Raw genomic sequence first — 18,931 nt, forward strand, 5'->3', positions numbered from 1 at the left:
GGGGGAAAAATTCCCAAAAAAACACAAATTTGGGAAAAAAAGAGGAAATTGGGGAAATTCCTGAAAATTCCCCCAAAATTCCCGAAAATGCCCAAAAAAATTCCCCCAAAAATTCCTGAAAATTCCCCCAAAAATTCCCTCGAAAAATTCCCAAAAATTTGGGGCTGGGATTGGGGTTTGTGGAGGGGGGAATCCCAAATTTTTGGGGGAAAAATCCCAAATTCCAAAGGGAAAATCCCAAATTTTGGAGGTCCCAAATCCCAAATTTCGAATTCCCAAATCCCAAATTTTGGAGGTCCCAAATCCCGAATTTCGAATTCCCAAATCCCAAATCCCAAAATGTCGAATTCCCAAATCCCGAATTTGGGATTTTCAGGAATTTCCCCCCTCGGGGCGGCTCCGGCGGCTCCGGCCGGGTTTGGGCTCCCCGGAATTTTGGGGCTCCCCGGAATTTTGGGGGGTTTTGGGGGATTTGGAGTTTTTGGGCTCCCCGGAATTTTGGGGCTCCCTGGAATTTTGGGGCTCCCCGGAATTTTGGGGCTCCCCGGAATTTTGGGGGGTTTTGGGGGATTTGGGGTTTTTGGGGGTTTCGGCAATTTTGGGGTTTTTGGAGTCGCCGGAATTTTTGGGGTCCCCGAGGATTTTGGGGCTCCCGGAATTTTTGGGGTTCCCGGGGGATTTGAGGTTCCCAGGATTTTTGGGGTTTTTGGAATTTTGGGGGTTTTTGGGGTCCCCGAGGTTTTTGGGATTTTGGGGATTTTTGGGGTCCCCGGGGGATTTGGGGTTCTCGGGGGATTTGGAATTTTTGGGGTTTTTGGGGTTCTCGGGGTTTTTGGGGTCCCCGGGGTTTTTGGGGTTCTCGGGGTTTTTGGGGTCCCCGGGGTTTTTGGGATTTTGGGGATTTTTGGGGTCCCCGGGGTTTTTGGGATTTTGGGGATTTTTGGGGTCCCCGGGGTTTTTGGGATTTTGGGGATTTTTGGGGTTCTCGGGGTTTTTGGGATTTTGGGGATTTTTGGGGTCCCCGGGGTTTTTGGGGGTCCCCGGGGGTCGGGGTCCGGCTGCTCCCGGCGCTTTGCGGCTCCTCTGGGGGGGCTGTGGGAAAAAGGGGGAAATGATCCCAAATCCCAAATCCCAAATCCCAAATCCCAAATCCCAAATCCCAAATCCCAAATCCCAGAGAAAAAGCCAGAACCCCCAAATTCTGGGAAGGATGGGAGAGAAAAGGGGGAGAGGCTGGATCCCGAATCCCACCCGGCCCCTCCGATCCCGATCCCGATCCTGATCCCAAACCTGATCCCAAACCTGATCCCGATCCTGATCCCGATCCCGATCCTGATCCCAAACTCGATCCTGATCCCAAACCTGATCCTGATCCCAAACCTGATCCTGATCCTGATCCCAAACTCGATCCTGATCCCAAACCTGATCCTGATCCCAATCCTGATCCTGATCCCAATCCTGATCCTGATCCCAAACCTGATCCTGATCCCAAACTCGATCCTGATCCCAAACTCGATCCTGATCCCAAACTCGATCCTGATCCTGATCCTGATCCCGATTCCGATCCCGATCCTGATCCTGACCCCGATCCTGATCCTGATCCTGATCCTGATCCTGACCCCGATCCTTATCCCGATCCTGATCCTGATCCCAAACCTGATCCCAAACCTAATCCTGATCCCAAACCCAATTCTGATCCTGATCCCAAACCTAATCCTGATCCCAAACCCGATTCCGATCCTGATCCCAATCCTGATCCCATCCCGATCCCAAATCCCATCCCAATCCTGATCCCATCCCGATCCCAAATCCCATCCCAATCCCAGATCCCATCCCAATCCCAAATCCCATCCTGATCCTGAACCTGCTCCTGATCCCAATCCCAAATCCCCATCCCGATCCTGAACCTGCTTTTTACTCCAATTCTGATCCCAATTCCCAATCCCGCTCCCATCCCGCTCCCCATCCCGATCCCAAACCCCGATCCCAAATCCCGATCCTGATCCCAAATCCCGATCCCAAACCCCATCCCAAATCCTGATCCCAAACCCCATTCCCAAATCCCCATCCCGATCCCGTTCCCACTCCGATCCCAAATCCCGATCCCAAACCCCATTCCCAAATCCCGATCCCAAACCCCATTCCCAAATCCCGATCCCAAACCCCATTCCCAAATCCCGATCCCAAACCCCATTCCCAAATCCCGATCCCAAACCCCATTCCCAAATCCCGATCCCAAACCCCATTCCCAAATCCTGATCCCAAACCCCATTCCCAAATCCCGATCCCAAATCCCGATCCCAAATCCTGATCCCAAACCCCGATCCCAAATCCCGATCCCAAATCCCGATCCCAAATCCCGTTCCCACCCCGATCCCAAATCCCGATCCCAAATCCCGATCCCAAATCCCGTTCCCACTCCGATCCCAAATCCCGATCCCAAACCCCATTCCCAAATCCCGATCCCAAACCCCATTCCCAAATCCCGATCCCAAACCCCATTCCCAAATCCTGATCCCAAACCCCATTCCCAAATCCCGATCCCAAATCCCGATCCCAAATCCTGATCCCAAATCCCGATCCCAAATCCCGATCCCAAACCCCGATCCCAAATCCCGATCCCAAATCCCGTTCCCACCCCGATCCCAAATCCCGATCCCATTCCCGCTGTTCCAGCCCCACCTGTGGGGCCGGGGGTGGCTCCGCTGGGGCGGCGCCGTCCTGGGGGGATCCCGGGAATTCCGGGGGGGATCCCAGAGCCGACCCCGTGGTTGATCCCGAGGATTTTGGGGCTGATCCCATTGGGAATGCCGGGGCTGATCCCGTGGTTGATCCCGAGGATTTTGGGGCTGATCCCGAGGATTTTGGGGCTGATCCCGTCGGGAATTCGGGGGCTGATCCCAGGGCCGATCCCGTTGTTGATCCCGAGGATTTTGGGGCTGATCCCGTCGGGAATTCAGGGGCTGATCCCGGGGCCGATCCCATTGGGAATGCCGGGGCTGATCCCGTGGTTGATCCCGAGGATTTTGGGGCTGATCCCAGGGTTGATCCCGAGGATTTTGGGGCTGATCCCGTTGTTGATCCCGAGGATTTTGGGGTTGATCCCGAGGATTTTGGGGCTGATCCCGTGGTTGATCCCGAGGATTTTGGGGCTGATCCCAGGGTTGATCCCGAGGATTTTGGGGCTGATCCCGAGGATTTTGGGGCTGATCCCGTGGTTGATCCCGAGGATTTTGGGGTTGATCCCGAGGATTTTGGGGCTGATCCCGAGGATTTTGGGGCTGATCCCAGGGTTGATCCCGAGGATTTTGGGGCTGATCCCAGGGTTGATCCCGAGGATTTTGGGGCTGATCCCAGGGTTGATCCCGTGGATTTTGGGGTTGATCCCAGGGTTGATCCCGAGGATTTTGGGGCTGATCCCGTGGTTGATCCCGAGGATTTTGGGGCTGATCCCGGTGGTGTGGATCCCGTTGTTGTCGATCCCGCGGATCCGGGGCCGGAGCTGCAGCGGGAGCGGCTGGAATAGCTCGGCCGGGGGTGGGAAACTGCGGAGAGAGGGACTGGGAGCACTGGGAGCACTGGGAATGGACTGGGAGCACTGGGAATGGGACTGGGAGCACTGGGAATGGCACTGGGAATGGCACTGGGAATGGCACTGGGAGCACTGGGAGCACTGGGAATGGACTGGGAGCACTGGGAATGGGACTGGGAGCACTGGGAATGGCACTGGGAATGGCACTGGGAATGGCACTGGGAATGGCACTGGAGCACTGGGAATGGCACTGGGAATGGCACTGGGAGCACTGGGAATGGGACTGGGAGCACTGGGAATGGCACTGGGAACACTGGGAATGGGACTGGGAGCACTGGGAGCACTGGGAATGGACTGGGAGCACTGGGAGCACTGGGAATGGCACTGGGAGCACTGGGAATGGCACTGGGAGCACTGGGAATGGGACTGGGAGCACTGGGAATGGCACTGGGAACACTGGGAATGGGACTGGGAGCACTGGGAGCACTGGGAATGGACTGGGAGCACTGGGAATGGGACTGGGAATGGCACTGGGAGCACTGGGAATGGACTGGGAATGGACTGGGAATGGACTGGGAGCACTGGGAATGGAGCACTGGGAATGGACTGGGAGCACTGGGAATGGAGCACTGGGAATGGGACTGGGAATGGACTGGGAATGGACTGGGAGCACTGGGAATGGACTGGGAATGGACTGGGAGCACTGGGAATGGAGCACTGGGAATGGGACTGGGAATGCACTGGGAATGGACTGGGAGCACTGGGAATGGAGCACTGGGAATGGGACTGGGAATGGCACTGGGAGCACTGGGAGCACTGGGAGCACTGGGAATGGACTGGGAGCACTGGGAATGGCACTGGGATTAATGGGACTGGGAGCACTGGGAATGGCACTGGGAGCACTGGGAGCACTGGGAGCACTGGGAGCACTGGGAATGGCACTGGGAGCACTGGGAATGGCACTGGGAGCACTGGGAATGGCACTGGGAATGGCACTGGGAGCACTGGGAATGGCACTGGAGCACTGGGAATGGCACTGGGAATGGCACTGGGAGCACTGTGAGCACTGGGAATGGACTGGGAATGGACTGGGAGCACTGGGAATGGCACTGGGAGCACTGGGAATGAGACTGGGAATGGACTGGGAGCACTGGGAGCACTGGGAATGGACTGGGAGCACTGGGAATGGACTGGGAATGGACTGGGAGCACTGGGAATGGCACTGGGAGCACTGGGAATGGCACTGGGAGCACTGGGAATGAGACTGGGAATGGACTGGGAGCACTGGGAATGGCACTGGGAATGGACTGGGAGCACTGGGAGCACTGGGAATGGACTGGGAGCACTGGGAATGGCACTGGGAGCACTGGGAATGGACTGGGAGCACTGGGAATGGCACTGGAGCACTGGGAATGGGACTGGGAGCACTGGGAATTCCGGACCCACCTTGCCTGAAGCCTGGGCAGATTCCCGAGGGTTTTTCCCAGGGTATTTCCCAGGTTTTTCCTTGGAATTTTCCCGTGTTTTTCCCAGGGTATTTCCCGTGTTTTTCCCAGGGTATTTCCCATGTTTTTCCCAGGGTATTTCCCATGGTTTTCCCGGGTTTTTCCCAGGGTATTTCCCGTGTTTTTCCCAGGGTATTTCCCAGGTTTTTCCTTGGAATTTTCCCGGGTTTTTCCCAGGGTATTTCCCGTGTTTTTCCCAGGGTATTTCCCAGGTTTTTCCTTGGAATTTTCCCGTGTTTTTCCCAGGGTATTTCCCATGGTTTTCCCGTGTTTTTCCCAGGGTATTTCCCGTGTTTTTCCCGTGTTTTCCCGTGTTTTTCCCGGAATTCCGGACCCACCTGTGCCGAAGGCGCCGATGCTGCCCCGCAGCCCCTCCAGGTCGCAGCCGAAGCGCCCGGCCCGGCCCAGCTCCTCATCGAACTTCCGCTCGCTCACAAAGTGCTGGAAAAACGGGAATTCCGGCAATTCCAGAGGGAATTCCCACCGGAATTCCCACCCGGAATGGGCTTGGGAACAATGGGAATTCCCACTGGCCCGGCCCAGCTCCTCATCGAACTTCCGCTCGCTCACAAAGTGCTGGAAAAACGGGAATTCCGGCAATTCCAGAGGGAATTCCCACCGGAATTCCCACCCGGAATGGGCTTGGGAACAATGGGAATTCCCACCGGCCCGGCCCAGCTCCTCATCGAACTTCCGCTCGCTCACAAAGTGCTGGAAAAACGGGAATTCCGGCAATTCCAGAGGGAATTCCCACCGGAATTCCCACTTGGAATGGGGCTGGGAACAATGGGAATTCTCACCAGGATTCCCACCCAGAATGGGGTAGAGAAAAATGGGAATTCTCCCTGGGAATGGGGCAGGAATTCCCACAGGATTGGGGCCAGAATTCCCACAGGATTTGGGCCAGAATTCCCACTGAATTGGGATCAGGAATTCCCATGGATTTGGATCAGGAATTCCCATGGATTTGGATCAGGAATTCCCACAGGATTTGGGCCAGAATTCCCACAGAATTGGGATCAGGAATTCCCATAGGATTCAGGAATTCCCACAGGATTGGGGCCAGAATTCCCATGGATTTGGATCAGGAATTCCCATGGATTTGGATCAGGAATTCCCACAGGATTTGGATCAGGAATTCCCACAGAATTGGGATCAGGAATTCCCATAGGATTCAGGAATTCCCACAGGATTGGGGCCAGAATTCCCATGGATTTGGATCAGGAATTCCCACAGGATTTGGGCCAGAATTCCCACAGGATTGGGATCAGGAATTCCCACAGGATTGGGATCAGGAATTCCCACAGGATTTGGATCAGGAATTCCCACAGGATTTGGATCAGGAATTCCCACAGGATTGGGGCCAGAATTCCCACTGAATTGGGATCAGGAATTCCCATAGGATTCAGGAATTCCTACAGGATGGGGCCAGAATTCCCATGGATTTGGATCAGGAATTCCCACAGGATTGGGGCCAGAATTCCCACAGGATTGGGATCAGGAATTCCAAGGGGATTTGGGCTGGAATTCCCACAGGATTCAGGAATTCCCATGGGACTGGGGCCAGAATTCCCATGGATTTGGATCAGGAATTCCCACAGGATTGGGATCAGGAATTCCCACAGGATTGGGGCTGGAATTTCCATGGAATTGGGATCAGGAATTCCCACAGGATTGGGACCAGGAATTCCAGTGGGATTGGGGCTAGAATTCCCACAGAATTTGGGCTTGAATTCCCACAGGATTGGGACCAGGAATTCCAAGGGGATTGGGGCTGGAATTCCCACAGGATTGGGATCAGGAATTCCAAGGGGATTGGGGCTGGAATTCCCACAGGATTCAGGAATTCCCATGGGACTGGGGCCAGAATATTCACGGGATTGGGATCAGCAATTCCAATGGGATTGAGGCTGGAATTCCCAGTGGATTTGGGGCCATAATTCCCAAAGGATCGGGGTCGGGAATTCCGGGAATTCCGGGAATTCCGGGCTGACCTTGATGTCGGCTCGCAGCTCCTGCAGCTGCTCCTCCGACATGGCCGGGGCGGCCTCGGTGAGAGCGCGCAGAGCCTCGGCCCGGCGCTGCCGCAGGGAGAGCAGATCCACTGGAAAACGGGAATAAAAACCGGGAATGTGGGATAAAACACCGGGAATGTGGGAATAAACATCGGGAATGTGGAAAAAATGGGAAAAAACACCGGGAATTTGGGATAAAACACCGGGAATTTGGGATAAAACAGCAGAGATTTGGGATAAAACAGCAGAGCCTCGGCCCGGCGCTGCCGCAGGGAGAGCAGATCCACTGGAAAAATGGGAATAAAAACCGGGAATTTGGGATAAAACATCGGGAATGTGGGAATAAACATCGGGAGTGTGGAAAAAATGGGAAAAAACACCGGGGATTTGGGATAAAACAGCAGAGATTTGGGATAAAACAGCAGAGCCTCGGCCCGGCGCTGCCGCAGGGAGAGCAGATCCACTGGAAAAATGGGAATAAAAACCGGGAATGTGGGATAAAACATCGGGAATGTGGGAAAAAACACCGGGAATGTGGGATAAAACATCGGGAATGTGGGATAAAACATCGGGGATTTGGGATAAAACAGCAGAGCCTCGGCCCGGCGCTGCCGCAGGGAGAGCAGATCCACTGGAAAAATGGGAATAAAAACCGGGAATTTGGGATAAAACAGCAGAGCCTCGGCCCGGCGCTGCCGCAGGGAGAGCAGATCCACTGGAAAACGGGAATAAAAACCGGGAATTTGGGATAAAACACCGGGAATTTGGGATAAAACAGCAGAGCCTCGGCCCGGCGCTGCCGCAGGGAGAGCAGATCCACTGGAAAAACGGGAATAAAAACCGGGAATGTGGGATAAAACACCGGGGATTTGGGATAAAACACCGGGGATTTGGGATAAAACATCGGGAATGTGGAAAAAATGGGAAAAAACACCGGGAATTTGGGATAAAACACCGGGAATTTGGGATAAAACAGCAGAGCCTCGGCCCGGCGCTGCCGCAGGGAGAGCAGATCCACTGGAAAAATGGGAATAAAAACCGGGAATTTGGGATAAAACACCGGGAATTTGGGATAAAACATCAGGAATTTGGGATGAAACAGCAGAGCCTCGGCCCGGCGCTGCCGCAGGGAGAGCAGATCCACTGAAAAATGGGAATAAAAACCGGGAATTTGGGATAAAACATCGGGAATGTGGGAATAAACACCGGGAATGTGGGATAAAACACCGGGGATTTGGGATAAAACACCGGGAATTTGGGATGAAACATAGGGGATTTGGGATAAAACATCGGGAATGTGGGAATAAGCATCGGGAGTGTGGAAAAAATGGGATAAAACACCGGGAATTTGGGATAAAACACCGGGAATTTGGGAATAAACACCGGGAATTTGGGATAAAACACCGGGAATTTGGGATAAAACACTGGGAATTTGGGATAAAACATCAGGGATTTGGGATAAAACACCGGGAATTTGGGATGAAGCAGCAGAGCCTCGGCCCGGCGCTGCCGCAGGGAGAGCAGATCCACTGGGAAATGGGAATTTGGGAATAAAAAGTGGGAATTTGGGATAAAAATCAGGAATTTGGGGAATTTTCCTCACTTGCTTCTGCCTTGACTTTGTCCATCTCGGCCAGGAGAGCCACCTCCCGATCCATGAGGCTGCAGGAGAATGGAAAAATGGGAAAAATGGGAAAAAAACAGGGAAAATGGGGAAAAATGGGGGGAAATGGGGAAAATAGAGGAAAAAATGGGGAAATACGGGAAAAAAAACAGGGAAAATGGGGGAAAATGGGGGGAAAACGGGAAAAATGGGGGGAAATGGGGAAAAATGGGGAAAATGGGGAAAATAGAGGAAAAATGGGGAAATACGGGGGAAAAAACAGGGAAAATGGGGAAAAACAGGGAAAATGGGGGGAGAAAAGGAAAAAAATTGATGGAAAAAGGGGGGAAGGGGAAAATGGGGACAAAACAAGGAAAAATGGGGCAAAAAAATAGGGAAAAAAGGGAGAAGGGGGGAAAAGGAGGGAAAGAAGGGAAAAATAAGGGGGGGAAAGAGGAAAAGAGGAGAAAATGGAAAAAAGAGGGAAAAAAGAGGGAAAAAAGAGGGAAAAATGAGGGAAAAATGAGGGAAAAATGAGGGAAAAAAGGAAAAACTGGGTCGGGAAAGCGCCGCAGGAATTTCGGGAATCGCCGCCAGGGGGCGCCGGAGCCGCGGGAAAATCGGGAATTGCGGCCGGGAAGGAGCAGGAGGAATTCCCAAAAAATCACCCCAGAATTCCCAAAATGCTCCAAAAAATCCCCCCCAAATTCACAAAATCCCCCCCAAATTCCCCAAAAAATCCCCCCCACATTCTCCAAACCCCCCCAAAATCTCCCAAAAACTCCCCAAAATACCCCCAAAATTCCCCCACATCCCCCATAATCCCCAAATTTCCCCCAAATCCCCCCCAAATTCCCGATTTTCCGGGATTTTGGGAATTCTTGACCAGCTCTGGATCTCTCTGAAAGCCACCTTGACCCTTCTCAGGGAGCCTCAATCCCAAAACCTCCAAAATTCCCATTTTTCCCCCAAAATCCCCATTTCCCCCCAGAATTCCCACATGCCCAGAATTCCCAAATTCCCCTTTTCCCCGGATTTTGGGAATTCCTGTTGCTCCCCGTTGGAATTCTCCATCCCAAACCCCCCAAAATTCCCATTTTTCCCCCTTGAATCCCTGCTTTTCCCCCCTAAAATTCCCATTTACGCCCCCAAAATTCCCGTTTTTTCCCCCAAAATCCAATTTTTTCGCCCGGAATTCCCGTTTTCCTCCCCAGAATTCCCGTTTTTCCGGGATTTTGGGAATCCTGACCAGCTCTGGATCTCTCCAAAGGCCACCCGGACCCTCCTCAGGGAGGTCTCGACCTCCTCCCGCAGCAGCGCCCGGAACCGCGCCAGGGCCACGGAGCAGCGCTGCAGATCCTTCAGGGAGCGCTCCAGGCTGCAGCCTGAGGGAAAATTGGGATAAAAACATGGAAAAATGGGAATAAAGAGAGTAAAACATGGAAAAACATGGAATAAATGGGAATAAATGGGAATAAATGGGAACTGTGCCAGGGCCACGGAGCAGCGCTGCAGATCCTTCAGGGAGCGCTCCAGGCTGCAGCCTGAGGGGAAAATTGGGATAAAAACATGGAAAAATGGGAATAAAGAGAGTAAAACATGGAAAAACATGGAATAAATGGGAATAAATGGGAATAAATGGGAATAAATGGGAATAAATGGGAATAAATGGGAACTGTGCCAGGGCCACGGAGCAGCGCTGCAGATCCTTCAGGGAGCGCTCCAGGCTGCAGCCTGAGGGAAAATTGGGATAAAAACATGGAAAAATGGGAATAAAGAGAGTAAAACATGGAAAAACATGGAAGAAATGGGAATAAATGGGAATAAATGGGAATAAATGGGAATAAATGGGAATAAAGGGGAACGGCGCCAGGGCCACGGAGCAGCGCTGCAGATCCTTCAGGGAGCGCTCCAGGCTGCAGCCTGAGGGGAAAATTGGGATAAAAACATGGAAAAATGGGAATAAAAATTGGGAAAATGGGAATAAAATGGGAATTTGGGAGTAAAAACATGGAATAAATGGGAATAAAGGGGAATAAATGGGAATAAATGGGAATAAAGGGGAATAAATGGGAATGGTGTCAGGGCCACGGAGCAGCGCTGCAGATCCTTCAGGGAGCGCTCCAGGCTGCAGCCTGAGGGAAAATTGGGATAAAAACATGGAAAAATGGGAATAAAGAGAGTAAAACATGGAATAAATGGGAATAAATGGGAATAAATGGGAATAAATGGGAATAAATGGGAATAAATGGGAATAAAGGGGAACGGCGGCAGGGCCACGGAGCAGCGCTGCAGATCCTTCAGGGAACGCTCCAGGCTGCAGCCTGAGGGGAAAATTGGGATAAAAACATGGAAAAATGGGAATAAAAATTAGGAAAATGGGAATAAAATGGGAATTTGGGAGTAAAAACATGGAATAAATGGGAATAAATGGGAATAAATGGGAATAAAGGGGAACGGCGCCAGGGCCACGGAGCAGCGCTGCAGATCCTTCAGGGAGCGCTCCAGGCTGCAGCCTGAGGGGAAAATTGGGATAAAAACATGGAAAAATGGGAATAAAAATTGGGAAAATGGGAATAAAATGGGAATTTGGGAGTAAAAACATGGAATAAATGGGAATAAAGGGGAATAAATGGGAATAAATGGGAATAAAGGGGAACGGCGGCAGGGCCACGGAGCAGCGCTGCAGATCCTTCAGGGAACGCTCCAGGCTGCAGCCTGAGGGGAAAATTGGGATAAAAACATGGAAAAATGGGAATAAGAACTGGGAAAATGGGAAAAAATAATGGAAAAATTGGAAAAATGAGAAAAAGAGACAGGAAATCATGGAAAAATGGGAATAAATGGGAATGAACTGGAATGAGCCTTCAGCAAGCGCTCCAGGCTGCAGCCTGGGAAAAATGGGAATAAAAACTGGGAATGAATGGGAAAAACATGGAAAAACATGGAATAAATGTGAAAAAATGAGAATAAATGGTAATAAATGGGGAAAAGCATGGAATAAATGGGAATCAATGGGAATAAATTGGAATAAACAGGGAATGAATGGGAATGAATGAGGAAAAACAGGAATAAACAGGGAAAAATGTGGGAAAACATGGAATAAATGGGGATAAATGGGAATAAACATGGGGAAAATGGGAATAAATAGGAATAAATGGGAATAAACAGGGAATAAATGGGAAAAAATGGAAAAAAGGGGAAAAATAGGAATAATTTCCCCCTGATTCTCCCCATTTTCCCCCTTTTTATTCCAATTTTTTTCTCATTTCCCCACATTTTCTCCCCATTTATTCCCATTTTTCCCCATTTATTCTCATTTTTTACCTTTTTTTTCCCTTTTTTCCCATTTTCTCACCCATTTTCCTGCCGCCAGGGTCACTCCGGGCCGGGGTTGGGGGCTGGGCTGGGGCAGGAAAAGCCGAAATTCCGTTCCCGAGGCCTGGGAAAAGCCAAAATTCCCAGAAAATTTCACCCCCAAATCCTGCATTTCATCCAGAATCCCAACATTTCCCCAAAAATTCCCAAACTTCCCCCAAAATACACAATTTTACCCCAAAATTCCCGAATTCCCCCCAGAATTCCCAAATTCCCCCCAGAATTCCCAAATTCCTCCCCAGATTCTGAAATTTCCCCGAAATTCCTGAACTTCCCCCAAAATCCCCAAATTCCCCCAAAAATCTCCAAATTTCCTCCCAAAATCCACAAATTCACCCCCAAATCCCAGATTTCCCCCGAATTTCCCCAATTTCCCCAAAATTTCCTGATTTCCCCCCAAAACCCCCAAATTCCCGAATTTCATTCCAAAATTCCAAATTTTAACCAAAATCCCCACAAATCCTGAATTTTTTCCTCCAAAATTCCCAAATTTACCCTGAAATCCCCAAAATTCCCCCTAATATTCCCAATTTTTCCCTCAAAATCCCAAATTTCCCCCAGAATCCCCAAATTACCCCTAAAATTCCCAAATTATCCCCAAAATTCCCGAATTTCCAGGACCTGGCAGCGACTCCAGGGAGGGGCAGCGGTTGCTATGGAAACCGTTGATGGAAATTCCCAATTTTCCCAGGTTTTTTTCCAGGTTTTTTTCCAGGTTTTCCAATTTTTCCTCCTGCCCGGGGCCGGGCGGGGCCTTGGCTTTGGGTTTCTTCTTCTTGTTCTGGGGGGAAAAAAGGGGAAAATGGGAAAAATGGGTGAAAAATTGGAAAATCGGGAAAAAATGGGAATAAAAGGGAAAAAAATGGGAAAAAATGGGAGAATAATGGGAAAAATGGGGGATTTCTAGGGGGATTTTTTTCGGATTTTAGGGGAATTTTGGGGGGATTTTTTTGGGGATTTTTTAAATTTTTTTGTGGAAATTTTTAGGGGTTTTTTGGGAATTTTTGGAGGATTTTTGGGAGATATTTTGGGGTTTTTTTTGGCAGATTTTTTGGGGGATTTTTTGGGAATTTTTCAGGGGATTTTTCGAGGGATTTTGGGGGAATTTTTTGGAGGATTTTTGGGGGGATTTTTTTGGGTAATTTTTGGGGATTTTTCTGGGGAATTATTGGGGAATTATTTGGAGGTTTTTTGGGATTTTTGGGAATTACCTTTTTTTTCCCAGTCACCGTCCATTCCTTGAGCACTTCGCTGGCATTCCCTGAAAAAAAACGGAAAAATTGGGAATGAGGGGGAGGAAAAAAAGGAGAATTCCCAAAATTCCACCCCAAATTCTCTTGAATCCCAAAAATTCCTCCCCCAGATTCCCTCCCCAGCTCCCCAAACCTCTGAATTTCATGCCCAAACCCTGGAATTCCCTCTCAGAATTCCAAAAATTCCCAGATTTTCCAGGAATTCCCAAATTTTCAAGGAATTCCCACCCTCCACGAAACCCTGCACAGTTTCATCCCAGAATCCCCTCCAAAATTCCCTCCCAAATCCCCCCCAGACTCCCCCAAATTCCCTCTCCAGCCCCTCAGCGCCTGGATTTCCCTCTCAGCATTCCCAGAATTCCCGGAATTCCTGGATTTTTTGGGAATTCCCACCCTCCATGAAGGCCTGCAGAGTTTATCTCAAAATCCCCTCCAAAATTCCCTCTCAAATCTCCCTAAATCCCCCCAAACCTCCCCAAATTCCCTCTCCAGCCCCTCAAATCCCAGAATTTTCTATCCCAAAGCCCAGAATTCCCAGATTTCCTTCTCGGAATTCCCGGATTTTTGGGAATTCCCACCCTCCATGAAGGCGTGCACAGGTTTATCCCCAAAATTTCCCCTCAAATCCCCCCTGAACCCCCCCAAAACCCCCTTAAACCCCCCCAAATTCCCTCCCCAGCCCCCCAAACTCCGGAATTCCCTCTCAGCATTCCGGGAATTCCCGGAATTCCGGGATTTTTTGGGAATTCCCACCCTCCATGAAGGCCTGCACGGCTCTGTCCACGGCGTTGTCGAAGTGCTGCAGCACCAGCACGATCTCGGTGTTGCTGCGGTTGGGAACCACGGCCCGCACGGCCTGCACCTGGAAAAACAGGGAAAAATGGGAAAAAAACATGGAAAAATGGGAAAAACAGGGGAGATCCGGGGAGAAATGGGAAAAAAAACAGGGAAAAACGGGGAAAAAATATGGGAAAATGGGGAAACAGGGGAGATCCGGGGAGAAATGGGAAAAAAAACAGGGAAAAACAGGGAAAAAACATGGAAAATGGGAAAAAAAACAGGGAAAAATGGGAAAAAACATGGAAAAATGGGTAAAACAGGGGAGATCCGGGGAGAAATGGGAAAAAAAGCAGGGAAAAACAGGGAAAAAACATGGAAAAATGGGAAAAAAAACAGGGAAAAATGGGAAAAATAGGGGAGATCCGGGGAGAAATGGGAAAAAAAGCAGGGAAAAACAGGGAAAAAACATGGAAAAATGGGAAAAAAAACAGGGGAAAATGGGAAAAATAGGAAAAAAACATGGAAAAATGGGAAAAACAGGAAATCCAGGGGAAAATGGGAAAACAGGGGAAAGAAACATGGGAAAAATGGGAAAACCAGGGGAAATCCAGGATAAAATGGGGAAAATAGAGAAAAAAACAGGGAAAAAAACATGGGGAAAATGGGAAAACCATGGGAAAAACCATGGGAAAAACCATGGGAAAAACCATGGGAAAAACCATGGGAAAAAACATGGGAAAAACAGGGAAAAGACATGGAAAAAAATATGGAAAAATGGGAGAAATAGGGGAAATCCATGGGAAAATCCATAGGAAATCCATGGGAAACTGGGAAGATCTATAGGAAATCCATGGAAAATCCATGGGAAATCCATGGAAAAATGGGAAAATCCATGGGAAATCCATGGAAAAATACAGGGAAAATCAGGGGAAAATCCATGGAAAAACAGGGATAAAACATGCGAAAAATCCACAGGGAAAACATGGGGAAAACATGGAAAAACAGGAGAAAAATCAGGGAAGAACACGGGAAAATTAGGAGGAAAACCATGAGGATAATTCCTGGGGAAAATCCCTGGGAAATTTATGGAAAATCCCGGAAAAGGAGATGCCTGGCACCTTCTCCTTCATGTTCTCGCAGGCGCCGCCGTGCGCCCTCACGGCCCCGGAGCGAGCGTCGAACAGCACGGCACAGCAGGGACCTGTGGGAAAGGGAATGTGGCAATTCCCAACATTCCATGGGAAAGAACTCCCAAAAATCCCCAGGATTCCCCGGGAATGCTGAGCAAATTCCCCAAAATCCATGGGAATGCTGAGCCCAAAATTCCCTGGGAATGCTGAGCCCAAAACTCAGCACGGCCCCGGAGCGAGCGTCGAACAGCACGGCACAGCAGGGACCTGCGGGAAAGGGAATGTGGCAATTCCCAAAATCCCATGGGAAAGAATTCCCCAAAATCCCCAGGATTCCCCGGGAATGCTGAGGAAAATTCCTACAAAATTCCCAAAAATTCCCTGGGAATGCTGAGCCCAAAACTCAGCACGGCCCCGGAGCGAGCGTCGAACAGCACGGCACAGCAGGGACCTGCGGGAAAGGGAATGTGGCAATTCCCAAAATTCCATGGGAAAGAATTCCCAAAAATCCCCAGGATTCCCCGGGAATGCTGAGCAAATTCCCCAAAATCCATGGGAATGCTGAGCCCAAAATTCCCTGGGAATGCTGAGCCCAAAACTCAGCACGGCCCCGGAGCGAGCGTCGAACAGCACGGCACAGCAGGGACCTGCGGGAAAGGGAATGTGGCAATTCCCAAAATTCCATGGGAATGCTGAGAAAAATTCCCAAAAATCCCCTGGGAATGCTGAGCACAAAATTCCCACAATCCCAAATTCCCACAAAATCCGAATTTCTCTTCCCAAATCCAATTTTCCCTAAAAATTCCCTTTTTTTCCCCGTAATTCCCAAAAAAATCCAATTTTCATCCAAATTTTCCCCCGTAATTGCCCCCAAAATTCCCATTTTCCCCCAATTCCCCCCAAATTTCCCATTTTTTTCCCCCAAAATTCACATTTTTCCCTGTTTTTCCCCCAAAATTCCAATTTTCCCCCTAATTCTCCTCAAAAGTCCCATTATTCCCCCTAATTCCCAAAAAATCCAATTTTTCCCCCAATTCCCCTCAAAATTTCCATTTTTTCTCCCATTTCCCCCAAAAATTCTGTTTTTCCCCCTAATTCCCCCTTTCCTCCCCCAAAATTCCAATTTTTTTTTTTTGGGATCATCCCTTAGGCTCCATCTGGTGAAGCAAATGGGAAAATGATCCCAGAAAATCCCAAATTTCCCCTCGGGAAAAGGGCTGGAATTGCCTCTCAATAATTCATTGAAAAGCAAATAAAGACAAACGAGGCCCCTCCAGGGAAATCTTCCCCAAATCCCATAAAAAAAAAAAATGGAAAAAGCTCCTGGAAAAAAAAAGGGAAAATCCAGGGAGAAAAGGGAAAATCCAGAGGAAAAAAAGGGGAAAATCCTGGGAAAAAAAGGGGGAAAATCCTGGGAAAAAAAGGGAAAATTCCCTGGAAAAAGCTCCTGGAAAAAAAGAAAAAATCCCTGGAAAAAAGGGGGAAAATTCCCTGGGAAAAAGGAAAAAAATCCCTGGAAACAAAATGGGGAAAATCCAGGGAGAAAGGGAAAAATTCCCTGGAAAAAAGAAAAGGGAAAAATCCCTGGAAAAAAAGCAGGAAAATTCCATGGAAACTCTGGGGTTCAAAAAGGGGATTTTGGGGATTTTTTGCCTTTAAATTTGGGTTTTTCAGGGTAATTTTGTCTCAAAATTGGGGAATTTTCCCAATTTCCCCCCTTTTCCCCCTTTATATCCTAAATTTTCCCCCATTTTTCCCTGATTTTTCCAATTGTCTTCATTTTGCCCCATTTTTCCCTATTTATTTCCAAATTTCCCCCCATTTTTTACCAAAATTTCTCCCAATTTTTCCCCTTCCAGCTCTGAAAATTCCCCCCTCCCCTTTAACCCTTTCCCAACTCCATTAAAAATTCACATATTTGGGATTTTTTTTGGGCTCAAATTCCAAATTTTGGGGTTTCTGGGAGCTCCTACCTTTGGGTTGCTGCTTCTTGGACATCTTTGGGTGCAATTCCAGAGGTTTTGGAGGAGAAATTTGGGATTTTTGGGGATTTTTGGGATGTCCAAATGAGATATCCTGGGAAAAAAAGAAAAAAAAAAGAAAAAAAAAGAATAAAAATGAAATGTGAGAAAGAGAAAAGAATAAAAAATTGGGAATGAAACAAAAAAGTCCTGGAATTTTAAAGTCTTGGAATAAAAAAATCCTGAAATTAGGAAAAAAAATGGATTTAAAGAGAATCCAGAAACTCCTCAGATCCCACAAAATAAAAACTCAGAGAGCCTTAAAATGCCTCAGATCCCAAAAAAAGAGCCCCAAAACCCCAAAGAAATCCCAAAAAAACCCTCAGAGAGCCCAAAAATGCCTCAGAGATCCCAAAAAACTCCTCAAGAGACCCCAAAAATTCCTCAGACTTCATCAAAAAAACCCTCAAAGAACCCCAAAAACTCCTCAGACCCCCAAAAAAACCCCTCAAAGAGCCCTAAAATTCCTCAGAGACCCCAAATCCCCTCACAAATCCCCTCAGCCTCCCCAAATCCCCTCAGTGCCCCAAAATCCCCTCAGAGCCCCCAAATTCCCTCACAAAACCCCTCAGAGCCCCCAAATCCCCACATAAAACCCTTCAGACTCTCCCAAATTCCCTCAGCAGCCCCAAACTCCCTCTTAAAATCCATCAGAACCCCTAAATCTCCTCACAAAACCCCTCAGAGCCTCAAATTCCCTCACAAAACTCCTCAGATCCTCCCAAATCTTCACCAGCACCCCCAAATCCCCTCAGACACCACAAATCCACCCCTTAAAACTGCTTAGATCCCCCGAATCCCCTCAGCACCCCAAAATCCTCACAAAACCCTTCAGACCCCCACAAATCCCCTCACATATCCCCTCAGAGCCCTCAAATCCCCTCAACTTCAACCCCAAAACTTCTCAAACCCCCCCAAATTCCCTCAAAAAACCCCTCAGAGGCCCCTAAATCCTCACCAGGACCCCCCCAAAATCCCCTCAGCACCCCCAAATCCCCTCACAGAACCCCTCAGAACCCCCAAATCTCCTCACAAACCCCCAGAAATCCCCCTCACCCCCTCACAAAACCCCCTAAACCCCCCCAAATCCTCTCCAGACCCCCCCCAAACCCCCTCACAAAACCCCTCAGACTCCCCCACATCCCCTCAGCACCCCAAAATTCCCTCACAGAACCCCTCAGAGACCCCTAAATCCTCACCAGGAGCCCCCAGATCCCCTCAGCACCCCCAAAACCCCCTCACAAACCCCCTAAACTCCCCCTCACCCTCTCACAAAACCCCTCAGAACCCCAAAATCCCTTCACAAAACCCCTCAAACCCCCTCAAATCCTCTCCAGGACCCCCCAGATCCCCTCAGCCCCCCCTCCCCCTCACGAGACCCCGCAGTTCCGCCCGCCCCTTCCATCCCATCCCCTCGGCCGGGCTCGCCCAGGTGACCGCCGGCCCTCCGGGGCTCCCGGGGGTCCCGCCCTCACCGGGGGCTCCGGGGGTGTCCCGGGGGTCCCTCACGTCCCCCCCGGCCTCACCCGCGACGTTCCGAGCGGGCGCCGCGGCCCGGCAGAGCCCTCAGAGCTCGCCAGCCAATCAGAACTCGGGTTTCACCCTCCAGCCAATCAGAAAGCGTCACCCTCAGGATTTTCACCAATCACCGCGCGGAAAAGCTCGGTTTGTCCCGCCCTCCTCCCGCCGCCATTCAGAGCGAAGAAAGGAGGAG

At 49.8% G+C, this 18,931-nt stretch overlaps 1 protein-coding gene across 3 annotated transcripts; it reads right to left on the bottom strand.

The window, feature by feature from the left end:
- Window positions 1-138: 138 nt before the first annotated feature.
- LOC116184543 (uncharacterized) lies at window positions 139-18,931 on the bottom strand. Of its 3 annotated transcripts, XR_014950374.1 has the most exons (14): window positions 18,744-18,931; window positions 17,170-17,272; window positions 15,185-15,843; window positions 14,040-14,148; window positions 13,245-13,294; window positions 12,655-12,814; window positions 12,014-12,097; window positions 9,905-10,040; window positions 8,656-8,714; window positions 7,032-7,141; window positions 5,376-5,478; window positions 2,683-3,545; window positions 296-1,092; window positions 139-250 (listed from the first exon to the last, which is right to left on the bottom strand). XR_014950374.1 is itself a non-coding variant. In XM_085562774.1 (13 exons), the coding sequence occupies exons 3-13, from the start codon at window positions 15,368-15,370 to the stop codon at window positions 373-375; spliced, it is 2,580 nt and encodes an 859-aa protein (XP_085418900.1). In that variant the 5' UTR covers window positions 15,371-15,843; window positions 17,170-17,272; window positions 18,744-18,931; the 3' UTR covers window positions 222-372. The 3 variants fall into 3 exon arrangements, 2 of the variants coding, with proteins under 2 accessions (XP_085418900.1, XP_085418901.1); XM_085562774.1 differs by having other exon boundaries at window positions 222-1,092; XM_085562775.1 differs by having other exon boundaries at window positions 222-1,092; window positions 15,185-15,267; window positions 18,693-18,917.

This window comes from Lonchura striata, chromosome 29 (assembly GCF_050655825.1).
Source record: "Lonchura striata isolate lonStrDom1 chromosome 29, ASM5065582v1, whole genome shotgun sequence".
Lineage (NCBI taxonomy): Eukaryota > Metazoa > Chordata > Aves > Passeriformes > Estrildidae > Lonchura > Lonchura striata.